This window comes from Natrix helvetica (genome assembly GCF_964273705.1).
Source record: "Natrix helvetica genome assembly, chromosome: 15".
Taxonomy (NCBI): domain Eukaryota; kingdom Metazoa; phylum Chordata; class Lepidosauria; order Squamata; family Natricidae; genus Natrix; species Natrix helvetica.
In genome coordinates, this window is record NC_138565.1 from 9848504 (window position 1) to 9866841 (window position 18338).

Consider the following 18338-nt stretch of genomic DNA (forward strand, 5'->3'; position numbering starts at 1 on the left):
GTTTGGGTTGCCTTCCACAAGCTGGCCCTTCCTTTGGTGTCCATATGGCTGAATAAACCATGATTGTTGGTTTATTATACATCAGGTGCTTTGGAGAATAGCTTGACCTCTCTGTGGCAGCCCCTCAAATATTGGAAGATGCTCTCCTGTCTCCCCTGGTCCTTCTCTTCACTAGACTAGCCATGCCCTGTTCCTGCAACCGTTCCTTGTTATGTTTTAGCCTCCAGTCCATCATCCTGGTTGCCTTTCTCTGCACTCTTTCTAGGGTCTCAATATCTTTTTGACGTTTTTCATCTTTTAAAAGTCTGAAGAGTTTGCCAGAGAAAGGAACGACGCCAAATTCCATCCTTTCCTGCTTCTCTCCTGTTTGAAATTCAGAGCTTAGCTTTGGCCTTCTTTTTTTTATAATATTAATTAGTAACGATGACTATAAAACCATAAAATTACCCGGTCAGAGATTGGAGAACGGGAATGACGGGTGTATTGTCAAAAGTTTTACAACGTTCTCCTTCAGGTGTTCGCGAAGTGTACATATTTATGTGCAAAGGTCTGGAGGCCTCGTAAAACAATTAGGTGAAGCGTTTCTGTTGACTGTCCTCTCGGGACCTCTGATTTTGTTTTCCTTAAAATCAGATAGTGGAAACGTGAGCCACCTTTGCAGCGCCAGGTGTTAAAATATTTAACGTGATTGCAATAAAGTTTAACATCGTAATTTGTTTGCATGTCCTTCGAATGCACTAATTAGTTTGGTTCACTGGATTATTAACTATAATTTCCCCGCCCTTCCCCTGCCCCGTAAATGTTAATTACGTTAAACGTGAGTCCATTGTGCTGCAATTCCTTTCACCAACAAAACAAGCGTTCAGTTCAATTCTTTTTGGCCAGAGGGACTATTTTTAAAGCTATAGTTATTCTATACCGAAAGGAGCTGGATTTATTTTATTTTTTTCGTGAAATTAAATTTGGTGTGCTAAATGACGCTGTGGCTGAGAAATAGAACATATCCCGAGAAACGCTCTGTCACCCTCTCTCTCTTTCTCTCTCTTTCTCTCCGTGTGTGTGTGTGTGTGTGTGTGTGTGTGTGTCTGTGTGTGTGTGTGATGCCTTTTCCCCACTTCTTTGTTTTCTGGTGCATCCTGAAAAAAACCTTCCTGGAACACTTATTTCATTTCCTAAAAATCTGCCGCCTGATATTGAGTCAGCCCCCCGGGCCGGGCGGGCGGGGGGGGGGGGGGGGCGGACACGACTCAGCTTAAGGCAGATGTGAAATCTTTGCATCTGGAGAAATGGGGGGACCCACCTGCAGCATGCCAATAGCAAGTCGTTCTCGCCTTACGACTATACCGGAGTGTGACAAAGTTCTGTTGTTAAGCGAGACATTGGCTAAGTGAGTTTTGCCCCACTTTCTTGCCCCTGTTGTTAAGCGAATCCTTGCAGTCGATTAGTTAGTACCCCGGTTGTTAAGTGGCTCTGCCTTCTCCGTGGGCTCTGTTTCTCAGGTTGCAAAATGAGGATCATGCAATCTTGGGACAAAAATAAAAAGGTTTTGGCTGGTGTTGATGATAGTAAGCTGGCTAGAGATGGGCTGTGTGTACAGTAAGTTTCCGGAATAAATATGTAACACAAACAAGTCCTTGTTCCTTGGAGGGAAAAAAAGACTCAAATTCTTTTCTAGAAAATAGCAAGAATAAAAAGAGAAGTGGTCAACATATCAATGCAACAATGCTGAGCTAGTAACGCAACCCAAAATGATCCGGCTAAAGAGACCTCTTCCAAAAGATTCATTACAGGCAGTCCTCAACACACGACCGCAACTGAGCCCCAAATTTATGTCGTTAAGCGAAACATTTGCAAAGTGAGCTTTGCCCCGATTTACACTTTCTTGCCACTGTTGTTAGGTGAGTGAGCTTCAGTTGATCGGTTAGTAACCTGGTTGTTGAGTGAATGGCTTCCCCATGGACTTTGCTTATCGGAAGGTCGTAAAAGGGGATCAGTGACCTCGGGATACAGCGACAGTCATAAATATGGAGCAGCTGCCAAGCATCTGGATTTTTCCCCCCATGTTTTATTTGTTTTGTTTATATTACTCTCCATTTCCATCAAACAGCGTGTGACCTGGGTTCAGTTATTTAAACAGTCACAATCCACGTTATTTGTTGTTATATTCGTCACAATAATATTAATCATATAACTACACGTTAATATAATTGCAATAATACCCAACATCTTCGCCATCAAATTCTCATTAACATTTCCTCTTTTTATATCTCTTCCTTTCTAACTTCTGATAAAAGAATTTCAGAGACTTTCTGAGAATTACAATCGCGTGATCGTGGGAGGCGGCAAAGGACGTAACTGTGAAAAACAGTCATAAGGCACTTTTTTCAGTGCTGTTTTGGTCGCTAAATGGACTGTTGTAAAGCGAGGACTACCTGTACTTTCGACCAGGGAGCTCAGCTCTTGTTTGATCCCAGGCTGGGAGTTAGAACCAGGAATTGGCTGCAAGTTTAGTCTGGAATTGGGGTTAGTTTAGACCACCGACTTGGCTATCCCATCCTCCCTCTCTGGCTCGCTCAGCAGCCCCCAGCCCGTCTGATTTCCGTGCCTCGTCCACTCTACTCACTGCGGCTGCCCGAGAAGGTGTGCTGGGAGCATTGCGCATAAAACCTCCGTGCGTTTGAGGCAAGCGCTCACATTTTCGGTTCTGCACCAGGCAAACCGGTTGTTAAATTATGTGAAGGCCAGTTCTGCTTTGAAATTAGCCCTTACTTACATGCCGCTTCGCAGTCCTTTCCAGCCCTCTCTAAGCGGTCTACGGAGTCAGCCTCTCCTGCCCCCAACAATCCGGGTCCTCTTTTGACCCACCTTGGAAGGACGGAAGGCTGAGTTAGTCTTGAGCCAGTAAAAATTGAACTGCTGGCGGTCGGCAGAGTTAGCCTGCAGTGCTGCATTCTAAGCACTGCACCACCACGGCTGATGATGGATGGATGGATGGATGGATGGATGATAGACAGACAGATGATAGACATGGAGATAGATAGATACAATAGCAATAGCACCTAGACTTATATCCCGCTTCACAGTCCTTTCCAGCCCTCTCTAAGCGGTTTACAGAGTCAGCCTTTCATCCCCAACCATCTGGCTCCTCATTTGACCCACCTCGGAAGGACGGAAGGCTGAGTCAACCTTGAGCCGGTCAGGATCGAACTGCCGAACTGCCTGTGGCTGTCAGCTGAAGTAGACTGCAGTGCTGCATTACCTTGGCTCTTACACAACCTTTGCATTTTCTCAGGATTAGAGTGTGGTGCGGCCAGAGAAGGAAAGGGGGTGTCCAGGACTCCCCAGTTAGAAAGGGCAGCCCCGTTTTTTCATGGATTATAAAGATGGATTTAAAAGGGGGTTCGATTGCATGGCCTCCAACTGCCCTCTCATGACCGCCCCCCTCCCCAATCCGCCCCCTTTCAAGCACCCCTGCGATCGTGTGATTGCGCTAAAAAACTCCAATATTTTCTAAGCAGGAGTCCCCAACCTTTTTACCCAATGCCTAAAAAAGTCCCAGAGACTTTCCTTGGGGCTGCCAGCTTCCTGTCCCTCGCTGATTCACTTAAAGACCGCATAACAGCAGCTTTGTTTTGTTTAAGAACCATGGCTAAAAAAGAACTGTTAAAAGATTGGGCGCAACCTATTAACTATCCGCCTCGCTTAGCGGTGGAAATTCTGCTCCAATTTCGTCATAAGTCAAGGACTCTCCATAGTGGAAAGCAGAAAACTGGGCTTGAATAGGAATCGAGTAAGGGAGCAGATAACAGGCAAGGTTGCTGTATTCAGACAACCAGGTTAAAAAACAAACACTGGTGTTTACCTAGTAGGCTAAGCCGGGTTAGCGTTAACCTGGTTAATTGAAAAACCCAGAAAAAAGGAGTTTTGTTTAGAGTGTTTGAATTATTCTCAACTGGGAGTTGACTTGAAAGGCGAATGCAGTTTTATTCACCAACGTGAGTCTGGTAGCCCAGCTGTATTGATTGGCTTCTTTTGCAGAAAGTCTGCAGAAACTGAGTTTTGGAGAGAAGCTTCTTCTGCAAGGGGAAATATGCAGAGATGGTATTCAGCCGATAGTGGTATTCACAGGTGTCTATCTGCCACAGCTCTATGCTGCCCTATTTAGGCACATTTTTCAGGCCGGGCACATGCGTGGAGTTGGTGCCTGTGCGGGACAAACCAGTGGTAACCAAATGTGAAGCCCTCCGCTGGAAATATGCTTTTCCAAAGCTCCGGTGTTTTCCTGTTGCCCTGAAGATCTGCAGGCCACATCTCAATGCCCAGAGCCATTTTTATACGGGAACGGTGACTCCTTTAATGGGTGCCATAAAACTCAGGTGGGTGAGAAATCACCCTCCTCTTTTAATCTTTAAGCCAAGAAGTCAGGCCAAACTTTCTCCCTGGGGCTGTTTCCTCCCGAGAGGCTGCTGGTGGATGAGTGGATGGAAGCGTTGAATTTATTGACTTTCTGATGGGCTTCAAACTTTGAGCTGCTGAATTTGGCAGATTGAATCAATCATTAAGCCCTGGAGATATGGGACGGAGGCGCAGGGCCCTTAAAAGCACCTGGACGTCTAAAAGGAAGTCACCCAGCCCTACAGGTGACGCATACTATCAGGATGGTGTGAGGAATGGGAGGGGCATTCCATTATCCGAGACCCACCCCTTGGAGGAGGAGGAAGGAGAATGCACCCCTGGGCCCAATGCAGTTAGTGCATAGATAGGAGATTGAATTAAGAGAATTATTCCCAGTATTTCCAAGGGGGCTTTACCTTCAGAGAATGGAATTAGATGGAGCCAGTGAATTCCAACAATGCCTGGAGGGAACCCAACTTCACACAACTGGAATAACTTACAGCCCTGTGCATATTTCTGGGTACCCAGAGCAAGTCCGGGGGAGACAGGATAGCAGTGTTCCGATATTTGAGGGGCTGCCCCAGAGAGGAGGGGCTCAAGTTAAAGCACCTGAAGGCCAGACAAGGAACAATGGATGGAAACTGATCAAGGAGAAATTCAATCTAGAAATAAGGAGAAATTTCCTGACAGTGAGAACAATCCATCCATGGAACAGAAGTTGCCTTCAGATGTTGTGGGAGCTTCATCCCTGGAGGCTTTCAAGAAGAGACTTGACTGTCATTTGTCTCCTGCTTGGACGGGGAATTGGACTAGATGACCTACAAGGTCCCGTCCGATTCTGTTAATCTATTAAACTTAAGTCCTTGCATTATGATAAGCAAAATAGGGTCCGCTTATCTCCAGATGGGCAGATTTCGATTCCCAGAATTCTTAGCCACAGCTCTTCCGCTTGGGGAATTCTGGGAATTGAAGTCCAGACACCTGGAGGACATACCTTGTGTGCCACACAAGCCAGGGAAGCAGGCTGGATGGGGGCCCCTCCAGATGCCACCAGTTGTAGCATTCCTGCACTTGCGCTAATTATGGCCTGATGAGGAAACTATGGTCTATGAAGCACGGTGCCCAGGTTTCCATGCAGTCAGTGGTGTATTAACCATTAAACAGACTAAGCACATGCTTAGGGCACCACAAAGTTGAGAAAGAAAGAAAAAAAAAACCAATGGAGATTTGTACAGTATGTGCAAAAGACGGGGACACCAAGATTTATCAGTGCTTAGGGCACCAGTGAGCCTTAATCCGCCACTACACACAGGGGAAATCCAGAGGGCGAAACGTAGCTTAGGGTAAGGCTTAAAACATTGGATGGGGACTACCAGATCCAAGGCTTCTCCAATCCACACGGCTCCCTGTCACTCCGACAGGGCTTGCAGGGTTGTTGCGAAATTCCCCCCCCCCCCCCATTTAATCATTAAAAAGCGAAAGTTGGAATATTTTGGAGATGGGACGCGACACGCAGAAAAATACGGCATCCTTCGCTTCATCCTCCAGGGAAAGATTGAAGGCAAAGGAGGTCCAGGCAAAAGAAGAACAGCGTGGCTTCAAAATCTATGGGACCAGTTTGGACAAAGCTCAGCAGGGGTTTTTCAGGCGGCTGTTTGAGAAAATAGGATGGCCAACCTGATCAATGACGTCCGATTGCAGATATGGAAGAAGAAGAGGAGGAGGAGGAGGAGGAAGAAGAAGAGGAGGAGGAAGAGGAAGAAGAAGGAGGAGGAGGAGGAGGAGGAGATGATTATGACTTCAAAATCTGGGATGGCTTGGACAAAACTCAGCAGGGGTTTTTCAGGCGGCTGTTTGAGAAAATAGGATGGCCAACCTGATCAATGACGTCCGATGACGGATATGGCACAGGAATAAGAAGTCTCCCCCCTCCCAACTCCAGACTAAACCTGCAACAAAGGAATCCACCCAACGGGCTCAGCTCCATGGGCCTCAAGCCCCGCTAGGTGGACGGGGCCTGCCATGGGGAGAGGGAACCGTCTCTCGGGGGCAGTGGGCGTGGGAACGGCCGCTTAGGAGAGAAGGGCAGAGAAGCGGTCGCTGGACGTGGCATCAAGCGAGCATCATGTGACCCGGCTGCTATCAGGGTCTTGGGCATATGACCGTTTGGAAGTCTTTTCTGCAAGATGCCAATCTAGGTTCTGTGGACGGCGGCCAGGCTTTTTCTGACAAGCAGAGCAGCTTGGAAGGAGAGCCGATAAGTCAAAGTGTGTGTGTGTGTGTCCCCTTGTCCTTTTCCTTGGAGGAGGTCAAGCAGGGGCTGGACTGGCCCCTGCTGGGGATGCACTGAGCAAGGCTGAGCTGTCTCCCACCTTTAACGGATGAACAGAGTTGGAAGAGACCTTGTAGGTCATCTAGTCCAACCCTCCACCCACGCAGGAGACCCTACACCATTTCTGACAAATGGCAGCCCAGTCTCTTCTTGAAAGCCCCCAGGGATGAAGCTCCCACAACGTCTGAAGGCAACTTCAGTTCCATGGGTTGATTCTTCTCACTGTCAAGAAATGTCTCCTTATTTCCAGGTTTTAATCTCTCCGGGGTCAGTTTCCATCCATTGTTCCTTGCCTGGCCTTTGGGTGCTTTGGAAAATAGCTTGACCCCGACCCCCCTCTCTGGGGCAGCCCCTCAAATATTGGAAGATGCTCTCATGTCTCCCCTGGTCCTTCTCTTCACTAGACTAGCCATGCCCAGTTCCTGAAAATTTGTATCTTTCAATTTATATTGTTTTATTTGTTTACTCGTACAATTTGATAGCTTTGTGGCTATCTTCCCGAGATTAGCCATGCCCAGTTCCCTTAACCGTTCATTGTATGTTTGAGCCTCCAGTCCCCTCATCATCCTGGTTGCTCTTCTCTGCACTTTTTCTAGAGTCTCAACCTCTTTTTTATAGTGTGGTGTCCGAAACTGGATGCAGTGTCCTAGGTGTGGCCTTACTAAGGCTTTATAGAGTAGTATTAGTACCTCCCTTGATCTTGATTCTATCCCTCTGTTAATGCAATTTAGGATTGCATTGGCTTTTGGGGCAGCCAAGGGGTGCTTCCTTCCCAAAAGTTCTGGCCCAGAAGAGCTGATCCAGAAGCCACATCTTTTTCCCTTCGTTGAATGCCTGAAAGGAGGATCTCTGGGCTCCTAGCCGGGGGGGGGGGGATTTCATTTGGATCCCGTCTTACATGGTTTGTGGATGAGTCTAAGCCAGTTTGAGCTGCCCACACCTAAGCTGGCCTTCCCCCCCCCCCTCATTATCCCCGGCCCTCCATCGGGGTCTGTAATAACAATAACAAACTATATAAAGATAAAACAGGGAGGTGGAACTTCTGGGGCTTCTCAAACTTCCATGCCAGGTTTGCAAACGGAGAGAAACTTTTGGACTTCGTTGTGGAGAGTCCTTTGGAGCGCCGAGAGTGGTTGCTCTGGAATTCTGCAAAAATTGCATCCCAGGCTGGGCTCCTGCCCTGTTTTGTGTTAAGATTGGCAGTGACCTAGTAAGCCTTCATTGGGGAAGGCCTCTCTTCCCCCCTCCTCCTTCTTTTCTTTTCTTTTCTCCCCTTAAAACCGAACCGAGGGAGGCTGGAGCGAGAGGGAGAAGGGGGGTGTTTTGTTTGTGCATGGCATCTGTCTCTGCTCCGGCAGATGGTAGCTGGCGTTGTGAAAAGGCCCAGCCAACCTTCTGGATTAATCACGGGTGAAAGGTTGCCCAAACATCTGCCTCGGGATGTGTTGAGAAGCGGCATTTCTATAGAGGGGAGACGGGAAAGAAACAAAACCTCTTTTCGGGTCCGAGAGGAGGAGGGGGGGAGAAAGGCGCAGGAACAATGGGAAGAACCGAAGCGGGGTATCCAACGCGGCTGTGCTGGAGTGGGGGGGGGAAGAAACGACGCTTTGTGGAGGGGGTAACTGAACACCCTTCCGCGGCCCTGGGATTTAAGCCGCTTTGGGGCCGCCTTCTCTAAGGTGGTACCCTTGAGATGTGCGGGACTCCAGTCCCTATCGTTCCTCACTGGCTGGGGTAACCAAGTTTGCCCTCGGCTGTGTGGCGGAGGCTGAGACCCAAGGAAGGAAAGCGAGGGGTTTCCCCATTCTGTTATCGAGTAGGGAGAAAATATAGTTGTGGCACTCCCGAATGCTATTCCCATCGGAAACAGAGCTCAGTTTTCCTGCAGGAGGTTAGGGTTAGGGTTTCCATTCGGTCTCCACCTGCGTGGCAAACGGCGGAGTTTGGAGCTCACCTTGAAAGAGCGCTGGTTGGAAATATCACAGGAGCTGAACGACTACAGACCGGTTTCTCCGACATCTGTTGTTAGGAAAAGCTTTGAAAGGCTAGTGATGGCCCACGTGAAGGGATCTATGGTCAGGATGTATGGGTCACTTTAGGCCAAAGGCGGGACAACGATAGACCTTTCATGACGGGTTTTTGTGAGTTGTAGAGATCACTCCCCTCCGGCCGCTGTAAGTAACCCTGGGAGACAGCCTTGAGAGAGATGAGTCTGGAATGTGCGTCTGTCTTTTGCGGGCCCGTTTCATCAGCTTCCCCTCCCACCTTCCCTATGGCAACTCGAGAGCAGGTCAGGGATGCTTTGCGAGTTGACATTGTGGACTTCAACTCCCAGAATTCCCAGGAGTCGGCCGGCTCAGGAATTCTGGGAGTTGAAGTCCACAAAAAGGCCCTCGTTCCCCACCCCTGTTTTAGGCCATGCCCCTTTCTCTCTGGTGACTGCCCTCCAGGCCTATTGCCAGCCAGATGGCAGAAAAGACCAAGCAGCATTTGGCAAAGCAAGACTCACCCAGGACCTGCCTGCCCCCAAATGTGTGTGAAATTAACCCCGGGGGTGGGGGGCTCTTGAGAAAGTGCCAGTCCAGAGCTGAACAGGTGGCCAATTTAAACTGGGCAAGGGAGCCCACGTCCATCACTAGTTCTGCTGTAGAATGAGTTTATCCTACTTGTGCCAACCAGGGTTTCACTGAGGTCTACTTTTTAGCATTTTTATTAGAGAGGGCACCGTTTGACCCACTCCGCGGAGATGCTTCCAGGCGCTGCTGGACACGGCCACTCCCTGCCAGCGTTCAGTTCCGATAGTTCCCTCCACTCCACCCGGCTCTTGCAAACACCTGGGCAAACTCTTGGTTAGTCGCAAAAGATGTGACCCAACTTCCTGATCTACAGAACAGAATGACTCTGGATTTAATTGCAATTTGAACAGATCCTTGTGGGGCAAAAGAATCCAGCAGATTTAAAGCCCAGGGATACCCAACAGAACCTGTTTTAAACCCGTGTATGCACACCCAAATTCTGCAATCTGATTAGAGAAGACTACAGCGGTCAAGCAGTCTTTGGGCAGACCAGAATTTGGAAGGGCTCGTAAACTGTCTGACCTGCAGGAGAATCAATCCCTCGTACCGAAGTCTGTTCTCCATTTTTCAGTATCCCACCTCCAAGGCAATGGTGGCATCAATTGCAAGGTGTCGGCAAGGTTGAATGCAGCCTGCATGCGTTGATGAGAACTCAGTGGTGTGTTACGGGACAGATGGATGCCAACCCGTCTTAAATCTAAGATCTACAAGACAACCATCCGCCCTGTTGCACCCTGTGGCCCTAAATGATGGGCAGCAACAACAGGGACCAAAAGCTCTCTCCGTGCCATGGAAATGTGAAGGTTCCGTTGGATATCGGGCATCTCCCTTCTTGACCACATCACAGATGGCACCTTTCGACAACATTTTGGTGTGGCACCAGTTACAGAGAAGATGAGAGAAGGCCGACTCCTCTGGTATGGACACGTCCAGAGAGTAGCACCTTCCACTGTGGTCAAGACTGCCTACCAACAAGAAGCCATCGGCCGGCAACCTCGCAGGCGCCCAAAACAGAGATGGCAAGACGCTGTCAACAAGGACATGCAAGCCAAGGGCCTGTGCCCTGGAGACGCAGCTGACCACACAATGTGATCCCAAAAGCAGGCCCTGCACTTGCGGGAATACAAAGAGAAGGAAAAGGAGAAGAAGTAGCTGTTCTCCACAATCCCCCTTGGACCTTTTCACGGCTGGAAATGATGAAGCTGCGTTCCAGACAAGGTTTCACTTGGCCGTCCGTCAACCGACGGTCACTTTCCGCTCCCCAAAGCAACTTTGAAAAGGAAGAAGCAGGCTGGAAAGGAAAGCTTGCTGGGTGTAGCAGGTTCCCCTAGAAAATGTCCTTGTTTCCCCTTGGAAAGAAGGGGATGGTCTTCCGTGCCCCCCACCCCACCCTGCCTCAGGCTCAAAGGAAGCTTCCCGATCAGGTGGTGTTTTGCAAGCCTCTTCAAAACTTTTCCCCGTTCTTGACCTTTGGCTGGTAATAATTCAAGAACATTTTCTGGATTCCTCTGTACAACAGCCCAAATTCTGGCGGTTTTCAAGCAGGAGGTCCCACCCGGAGGGGTTAATGCCACGGTCAGCATCTCTTCCCAAAGACCCGGCGAGTCACTTGTGATCTGATCAAGCTTCAACACGGGACTGGCCTTATCTGCAAAGAGCTTCAGCTGTGGCAATAAGAAGTAACGGCTGCCAGAGATGGGTTAGATTAGAACAAGGCTACAGATGTAGCCCACGTGGACACCAACTGCAGAAGCAGCTGTCTCCAGGTGTGAAGAAGGACGCTAAGTGAGATGGCTCCAAAAGGACTGGATTGTCAGTTTTAGTGCCAACTTGGATTGTCAGTTTTAGTGCCAACTTGGCTTCTTCCTGACTCAGAAGGAAAGGCCACAGACGAAGGTACACGCAGCCTGCTCCATTTGCTAGTCTTTTAGCTCCATCTATGAAAGTTCTTCTCTCCTTCTGCCATCCTGGACTCAGTCCAGTCTCAGAACAGAACAGAATAATAGAATCGGGAGGGACCTTGGAGGTCATCTAATCCAACCCACTGCTCAAACAAGAAAGGCTACACCAATTCTGCACAAATGTCCAATCTCCTCTTCTGAAAAGGAGGCAATCCCATGCCTCTAGTTGATTGCTTCTCACTGTTAGGAGGTTTCTCCTTAATTCCAGGTTGCTGCTCTCCACAATTAGTTTCCATCCATTGTTTCTTGTCCTGCCTTCTGGAAAATAAATGGACCTTTTCTTCTTTGTTGCAGCCCCTCAAATAGGGACCCTGCTAGGATGTCATCCCTCGTCCCTTCTTTTCGTTAAAGACACACCCAGTCCCTGCAGCCATTCTTCATATGTTTTTAACCTCCGGTCCCGTAATCATTTCTGTGGCTCTTTTCTCCACTCCTTCCAGAATCTCAACATCTTTTATATATATTTATATGTGGTGACCAAAACTGGATGCTGGATTCCAGGTGTGGCCTTACTAGAGCTAAGTAAATAAACAAAGGGATAGACTCAAGATCAGTGAAGTGTTAGTAGCAACACTTCGCTGATCTTGAGTCTATCCCTTTATTTATTTACGCCAGGGGTATCCAAACTTGGGAACTTTAAGACTTGTGGACTTTAACTCTCACAAAAAAGAAGAAGGAAATTAGGGAAAAAGGAAAAATAATAATGGTTTTGGACTTTCTTTAGTACAGATTTAATTAAAAATGCGCCCAATTCTTACTCTAAAACAGGGGTGTCCAAACTTGGGAACTTTAAGACTTGTGGACTTCAACTCCCAGAATTCCCCAGCCAGCCATGCTGGCTGGGGAATTCTGGGAGTTGAAATCCACAAGTCTTAAAGTTCCCAAGTTTGGACACCCCTGATTTACGCCATCAAGGATTACACTGGCATTCTTTTTTTGGCTGTCTCTGTTCACAGCAAATGACGGAGATCACCCAGCCTGTTTAACTTGGCTAAAGCCAATATGCCAAGCGTTTAGTTTTAAGATGCATCTTTAGACCTAAGACAGTGCTGTGTGAATTCGGTGTTCGGGCAGAGGGATGGCACGGGGAGAAAAAACTATCTCTGTGTCTAATTGTTTTGGCATGGAATGCCCTATAGCAGCATACGGTGCTCGGTGGCGCAGTGGTCAGAGTACAGTACTGCAGGCTCCTTCTGCTGCCTGCCGGCTGCCTGCAACTTGACAGTTCGAATCTCACCAGACTCAAGGTTGACTCAGCCTTCCGTCCTTCCGAGGTGGGTAAAACGAGGACCCACATGGTTGGGGGCAAGAAGCTGACTCTTCGAGAGGGCTGTAAGCATTGTAAAACGATATATAAGTCTAAGAGCTATTGGTGTACCAAGGTTGAAACAGTTTATGTCCAGGATGTGAGGGGTATTCAAACACAGCTAGCTGACTCAGTTTAATGAGTAAGAATGTCCGGTATGATGGTATTGAATGATGAACTAAAGTCTACAAAAAGGACCCTTGCGTCGTTCTTTGGAGATTCAAGATGTTGTAAGACGTACTTGAGTGCCATAATAACAGCCTCATCTGCCGATCTCTTTGCTCGGTAGGCAAACTTCAAGGCTGGGTCTGCTATCATGTCACCCCTAATTCAACCCCTAACGACGGGGTGGCCGTGCCCAGATAGATCCTGGGTCTGCTGTGGTTTGGGAGTTGGGAAGCTGGGTGGATTCTTAGATCTGGACCAGCAAACGAAAAGGAACCTCAGGAGGTCCCCAGGAGGACAAGAGAGCCATTCCACCATCTCCTCTTCCAGCCTGTCTCCAGAATGGAAGATCAAATCTCTCTCAGCTTTCTTTTCCAGTGTATGGAAATGGGCAGAGTATCCCTTGTTCACAGATGGGCAACTTCCAGCAGGCCAAGTTGATGCCCCAAACTTGCCCGGCCCTCCTTTTAGGGAGTGAGAAGCTTGGCTTTTGCTCATCCAGATGTCCAGGAGAGGCTGAGATTGTGCATTTGGGGCCTGGAGGAAGGAAGCGCATTTTTCAGCAGGCGTTCTCGTTCTCTCGCAGCCTCTCTCTTTCCCTCTTTCCCTTCCTTCCTCCCTCTCTGCCCCTCTCTTTTCCCTCCTATTTTTTCCTCTCTTTCCCTCTTTCTCTCCCTCCCTCTTCTTTCTCTCTCATTCCCTCTTTCTCCCTCTCCTCTCTCTCCCTTCCTTTTTCCCTCTCTGCCCCTCTTTTTCTCTCCTTCCCTTCTTCCCTCCCTCTCCCTCTTCCCATTTTCTTTCCCTCCCCCTCTCTCTTTCCCTCCTCCTGTCTTTTCCTCTCTCTCTTTCCCTTTCCCTCTTTGTCTTCCCCCTCGCTTCTCTCTCTCTCCCTCTTTCTCTCTCCTCTTTCTCTCTCTGTCCTTCCCTTCCTCCGTCTCGCTCCCTCTCTGCCCTTCTCTCTTTCCCTCCCCCATCTCCCTTTCTCTCTCTCTTCCCCTCCTCTCTTTCTCTCCCTCCCTCCCCCTCTCTCTTTCTTCTGAAAATCTCTTCCTTTGCAAGGCCAGGATGCTTGGCTCAGTCTCTCAGAATCAGCCAGGGGCTGCAACACACATGGAGGGAGGGAGGACATTGCAAATTGCAGCCTCTTCTCTGCCCAAGGGGTCTTCTCCACTCTGGCTCTGGGCCTGCCTTTTGCGGGGTGGGGGGCAGTTTCACTGCAGCCTGTTGCATAGCCCAAGCGCCCGCCTGAATTCCCCAGCAGCACAACGCCCCCCTCCCCCTGTGCCTGTTGAGTGTTGGCCTGCCTATGGGCAGGGAGGGGGGGAGTGTGGTGGTAGCAGCTGCTGCCCCCTCATTAAAATGCACACCTGCTCCCAGCAGATGCTGCGGGTGCTGCTACTGTGCCCGCTTTTCTTTCCATTTGGCCTGGATTCTGCCCATCTCATTAACTCCAAGCGTCCCCAACAAGAGGATTCAACAAGAGGATTGAAAGTGGACGCTAGAAAAAGAGGGTGGGAGAGGGAGGGAATGAAACTGCCTCCCTCCCTCTCTTCCCCTTTTCCTTCCTTCTTCCCTTCTTTCCTTCCGTCCTCACTCATTTTCCTTCCTCCCTCCCTCCCACTTTTCCTTCCTTCCTTCCTTCCTCACTCATTTTCCTCCCTCCCTCCCTCCCTCCCTTTTCCTTCCTTCCTCACTCATTTTCCTTCCTTCCTTCCTCCCTCCCACTTTTCCTTCCTTCCTTCCTCACTCATTTTCCTTCCTTCCTTCCATTCCCATTTTCCCTCCTTCCTCCCACTTTTCCTTCCTTCCTTCCTCACTCATTTTCCTTCCTTCCTTCCTTCCTCCCACTCCCATTTTCCCTCCTTTCTCCCACTTTTCCTTCCTTCCTTCCTTCCTTCCTCACTCATTTTCCCTCCTTCCTTCCTTCCTTCCTTCCTTCCTTCCTTCCTCCCACTCCCATTTTCCCTCCTTCCTCCCACTTTTCCTTCCTTCCTTCCTTCCTCACTCATTTTCCTTCCTTCCTTCCTTCCTTCCTTCCTTCCTTCCTCACTCATTTTCCTTCCTTTCTTCCTCCCTCCCACTTTTCCTTCCTTCCTTCCTCACTCATTTTCCTTCCTTCCTTCCTTCCTTCCTTCCTTCCTTCCTTCCTTCCTCCCACTCCCATTTTCCCTCCTTCCTCCCACTTTTCCTTCCTTCCTTCCTTCCTTCCTTCCTTCCTTCCATACTCACTCTTTTCCTTCCTCCCTCCCCCCTCCCCATTTAAGGACAAATGTGAAACTTAAGTGTATGTGCCAGTGTGCCAACTACAGCTTTGCCCCATCATCCCCTCCCCCCTTGCCAGTTTCCATTTAGTATTTGCTTTCTGCCGGGACTGAGTTCTTTGGCACACAACATGCCCTCTTCCTGGGAGATCTTGAAACTTCTGACTCCCAACAGGTCCTCTCTGTGGCACTGAGGATGTTGTCTAGTTGGGTAATGAAACCTCTGCAAGAAAACCACCAAGCTCAGAGAGCACCAGGGACCTCACAGTCCTCCTCCTCCTCCTCCTCCTCCTCCTCCTCCTCCTCCTCCTCCTCCTCCTCCTGATGATGATGATGATGATGTTACCTGGCTAGGTAATGAAACCTCTGCAAGAAAACCATCAAGCTCAGGGAGCACCCAGGGCCCCTGGGGGGGGAGGTTCCTTTCCTGTGTCCAGCCAGCTTGGAGCTCAGCTTGGTCCTGTTCCCATTCCCCCCCCCCCCCCCCCCCGGGATGTCCATCTCCTTTCTGAAGGGCCAAATGGAGAGGGCTGCTTTGATGAGCCATTTGGCTCCGGTTCCTTTTGGCGATGGTCAACAGATGGCCAACGACCAGTGGATGGCTGCTGCAAGGCTCTCTTTCTCAAAAGTAAAGGAAGGAAAACAGAAACCCTGTCACCCCCACTGCCGTAAGGCTCTGGCTGATAGGCCTTTTGAGGAAACTGTTGGGTTTTGGGGAAAAGATGAAACTCTTGTGCGGAGAATTAAGCTTGTAGGGGACTCAAATGGGCTTCAGACACCTCAGCACACACACAAGAAAAGCCATTTGCTTTTGAAACGTAGAGGCGAATGGGAATTAAACCTAGCTTAATTCTCCTAGTATCACGATGAAAACTGCAGGTAACAACGATTTGTTTAGTGACCGTTGGAAAGGATGACAGGGCTGACAAAAGTGACCTCCCGTTGTAGGGTCCCCAAGGTCACCTGGTCAAACTTTGCAAACCATTTGCTGGAATGCCACCCCCAAAATACACCAGACTGAAGAGGAGAATGTGTAATACAACAACGGAATGAGGGAAGGGAGAGAGGAGGAGAAGAGAGGAAAGGAGAGGGAAAGAAGAAAGGGTAAAGGAGAGGAAGAAAGGGAGGGGTAGCAAGAGGAGGAGAGAGGGGAGGAAGTGGGGGTAATGTGGGAGAGGAAAGGGAAGAAGAAAAGAGAAAGGAGAGGAGGAAAGAAGAAAGTAAAGAAGTAAAGAAGAAGGGAAGAGGATGGTTGTAAAAGAAGATGGCAGGAAAGCTATCCCGATTATACTATGAAATTTGTAGGGGAAGAATTGAATTGTGATAAATGTTAAAAGACAACAGATGATATGGATAGTATCTATAAGAATGTATATTTGTGAATGCATGTATAAGAATTTTAAAAAAAACCTTTTTTAAAAAAGCCAAAATTTGCAAACCGTTTCCCATCTAAGACACTGACGAGAGTCTTCCCCAGAATCTCAGAATTTAAATCGCATTTCACAACCTTGTTTAAGATAAGTAGACTTCAGTTCCCAGGGAGCTCGTGTCCACCTATCTTAAATATCTTAAATAGAATAGAATAGAATAAAAGATGGAGTGGAGAATAGAATAGAATAGAGATATGGAATGGAATAGGAATAAGAATAGAAATAGAAATAATAGAATAGGATAAAAGATGGAATAGAATAGAAGAGGAATAGAATAGAATAAAAGATGGAGTGGAGAATAGAATAGAATTATTTGTTGGCCAAGTGTCATTGGACACACAAGGAATTTGTCTTTGGTGCAAATGCTCTCAGGGTACATAAAAATACAAAGATACATTTGTCACGAATCATAAGGTACAGCACTTAAAGACAGCCATAGGGTACAAATAAGCAATCAAATCATACTAGAAAAAATAAAATAAAATGCAAGCAGCAAAGTCAGAGTCACAAGTAGCAGGAGATGGGTGATAGGAACGATGAGAAGATTAATAGTAATAGCAATGCAGACTTAGTAAATAGTTTGGCAGTGGTGAGGGAATTATTTGTTTAGCAGAGGGATGGAGTTTGGGGAAAAACTGTTCTTGTGTCTAATTGTTCTATGCCAGAAAATTCTGGCTTTTAATACATGCCGTGACCCAAAGGACTTTAAAGATGAATATTCAATTAAAACCAGAACTTTTCCTGTGTGACCATTAGAAAAGAGTTCTGGAAAGTGGCTTTTCTGTATGGTATCTGCTGTGAGACTTTTATACTTACAAAATAGAAAGATTCTGAAATTCCCACCATGGAGGATTGGATGGTGAAGATGCAGAATTAACAGAGATAATACAATCGATCTCTCTGTTTAAGGAAAGGACAAGAACTTCATGTATTCGTGCCTGGAAACCCTTTATGGACTTTTTATTGGGGAAACCTCCCCCCCCTCAAACTTGTGATTTTATGGGTTTGATGATTAGAAACGGTAGACTATGGAAAAAATTAAATTATGTTATAATCTTAGAGACGGCGAAATATAAACGTACCTGCAGTTAAGAGGGTTGAAAGTTGCTTCTTTACAGTATCGCTTTTTCCTCATTCTACTTTTTTCCACATTATTTTACTTTTCTTCAAAGTTTGCGTTCTTTTTATTCTTTTCAAGAGTTTCTTTCCTAAGAGTCACATTAAGGGAAATAAACCCGCATAAGGGCTGAGAAACGAGCCTTAGACACTGTAACTGTAGCCGCGTGGTTAAGGCTGCCCTTGGTTCGAATCCTGCCCTTTCGTGATCTCCCTGCCCGTCCGATCCTCTGCCCGCCAGCAGCAGGAGGGGAGAAGGTTTGTGTGGCATTGCAAAGCGGCTGAAGGACGGCCGGACAGCCATTGCTTGCTCCCGCAGTTCTCTCGCTCATCCTCTTCCTCCTCCTCGTCCTTCTTTTCTTAGATGCTCCAAGGACTTCGTTGGCCAGCGGTGCCAGTTCCCGAATTTGTGCCTCAGCTCCCCCTGTAACAACGGTGGCACCTGCCACCCCGTGGTTGAGGGCCACACGCCCGACTTCATCTGTTCCTGCCGCCTGGGCTACATCGACAAGCTGTGCCTGACCGTTGAGGAGAACGCCTGCCTGAGCGGCCCCTGTCGCAACGGAGGAACCTGTGACCTCGTCACCTTGACCGAGTACAAATGCCGGTGCCCTCCAGGCTGGTCAGGTGAGAGAGAGCAACTGGCACACATTCCCAAGGGCCCCTTTGAGATGCTCAGTGTTGTGGCCCGCCATTGGAGCTGGCAGCAGATTCAGACAGTGAGGAGGGTTGGGGAGGAAGATGGGCCAGTCCTGGAGTCTGGGGAAGGCTCTGATGAGGGCTCTGTGTTGGAGGC

General features: G+C 48.3%; 1 protein-coding gene across 3 annotated transcripts in view; it reads left to right on the forward strand.

The window, feature by feature from the left end:
* NOTCH1 (notch receptor 1) overlaps window positions 1–18338 on the forward strand; it is a 111174-nt gene that overhangs the window by 28970 nt on the left and 63866 nt on the right. For all 3 annotated transcript variants that reach the window (XM_081967464.1, XM_081967465.1, XM_081967463.1), the window contains one exon: window positions 17907–18169. In XM_081967464.1, coding sequence (XP_081823590.1) covers window positions 17907–18169 — 263 coding nt within the window. The remainder of the gene's footprint in view (window positions 1–17906; window positions 18170–18338) is intronic.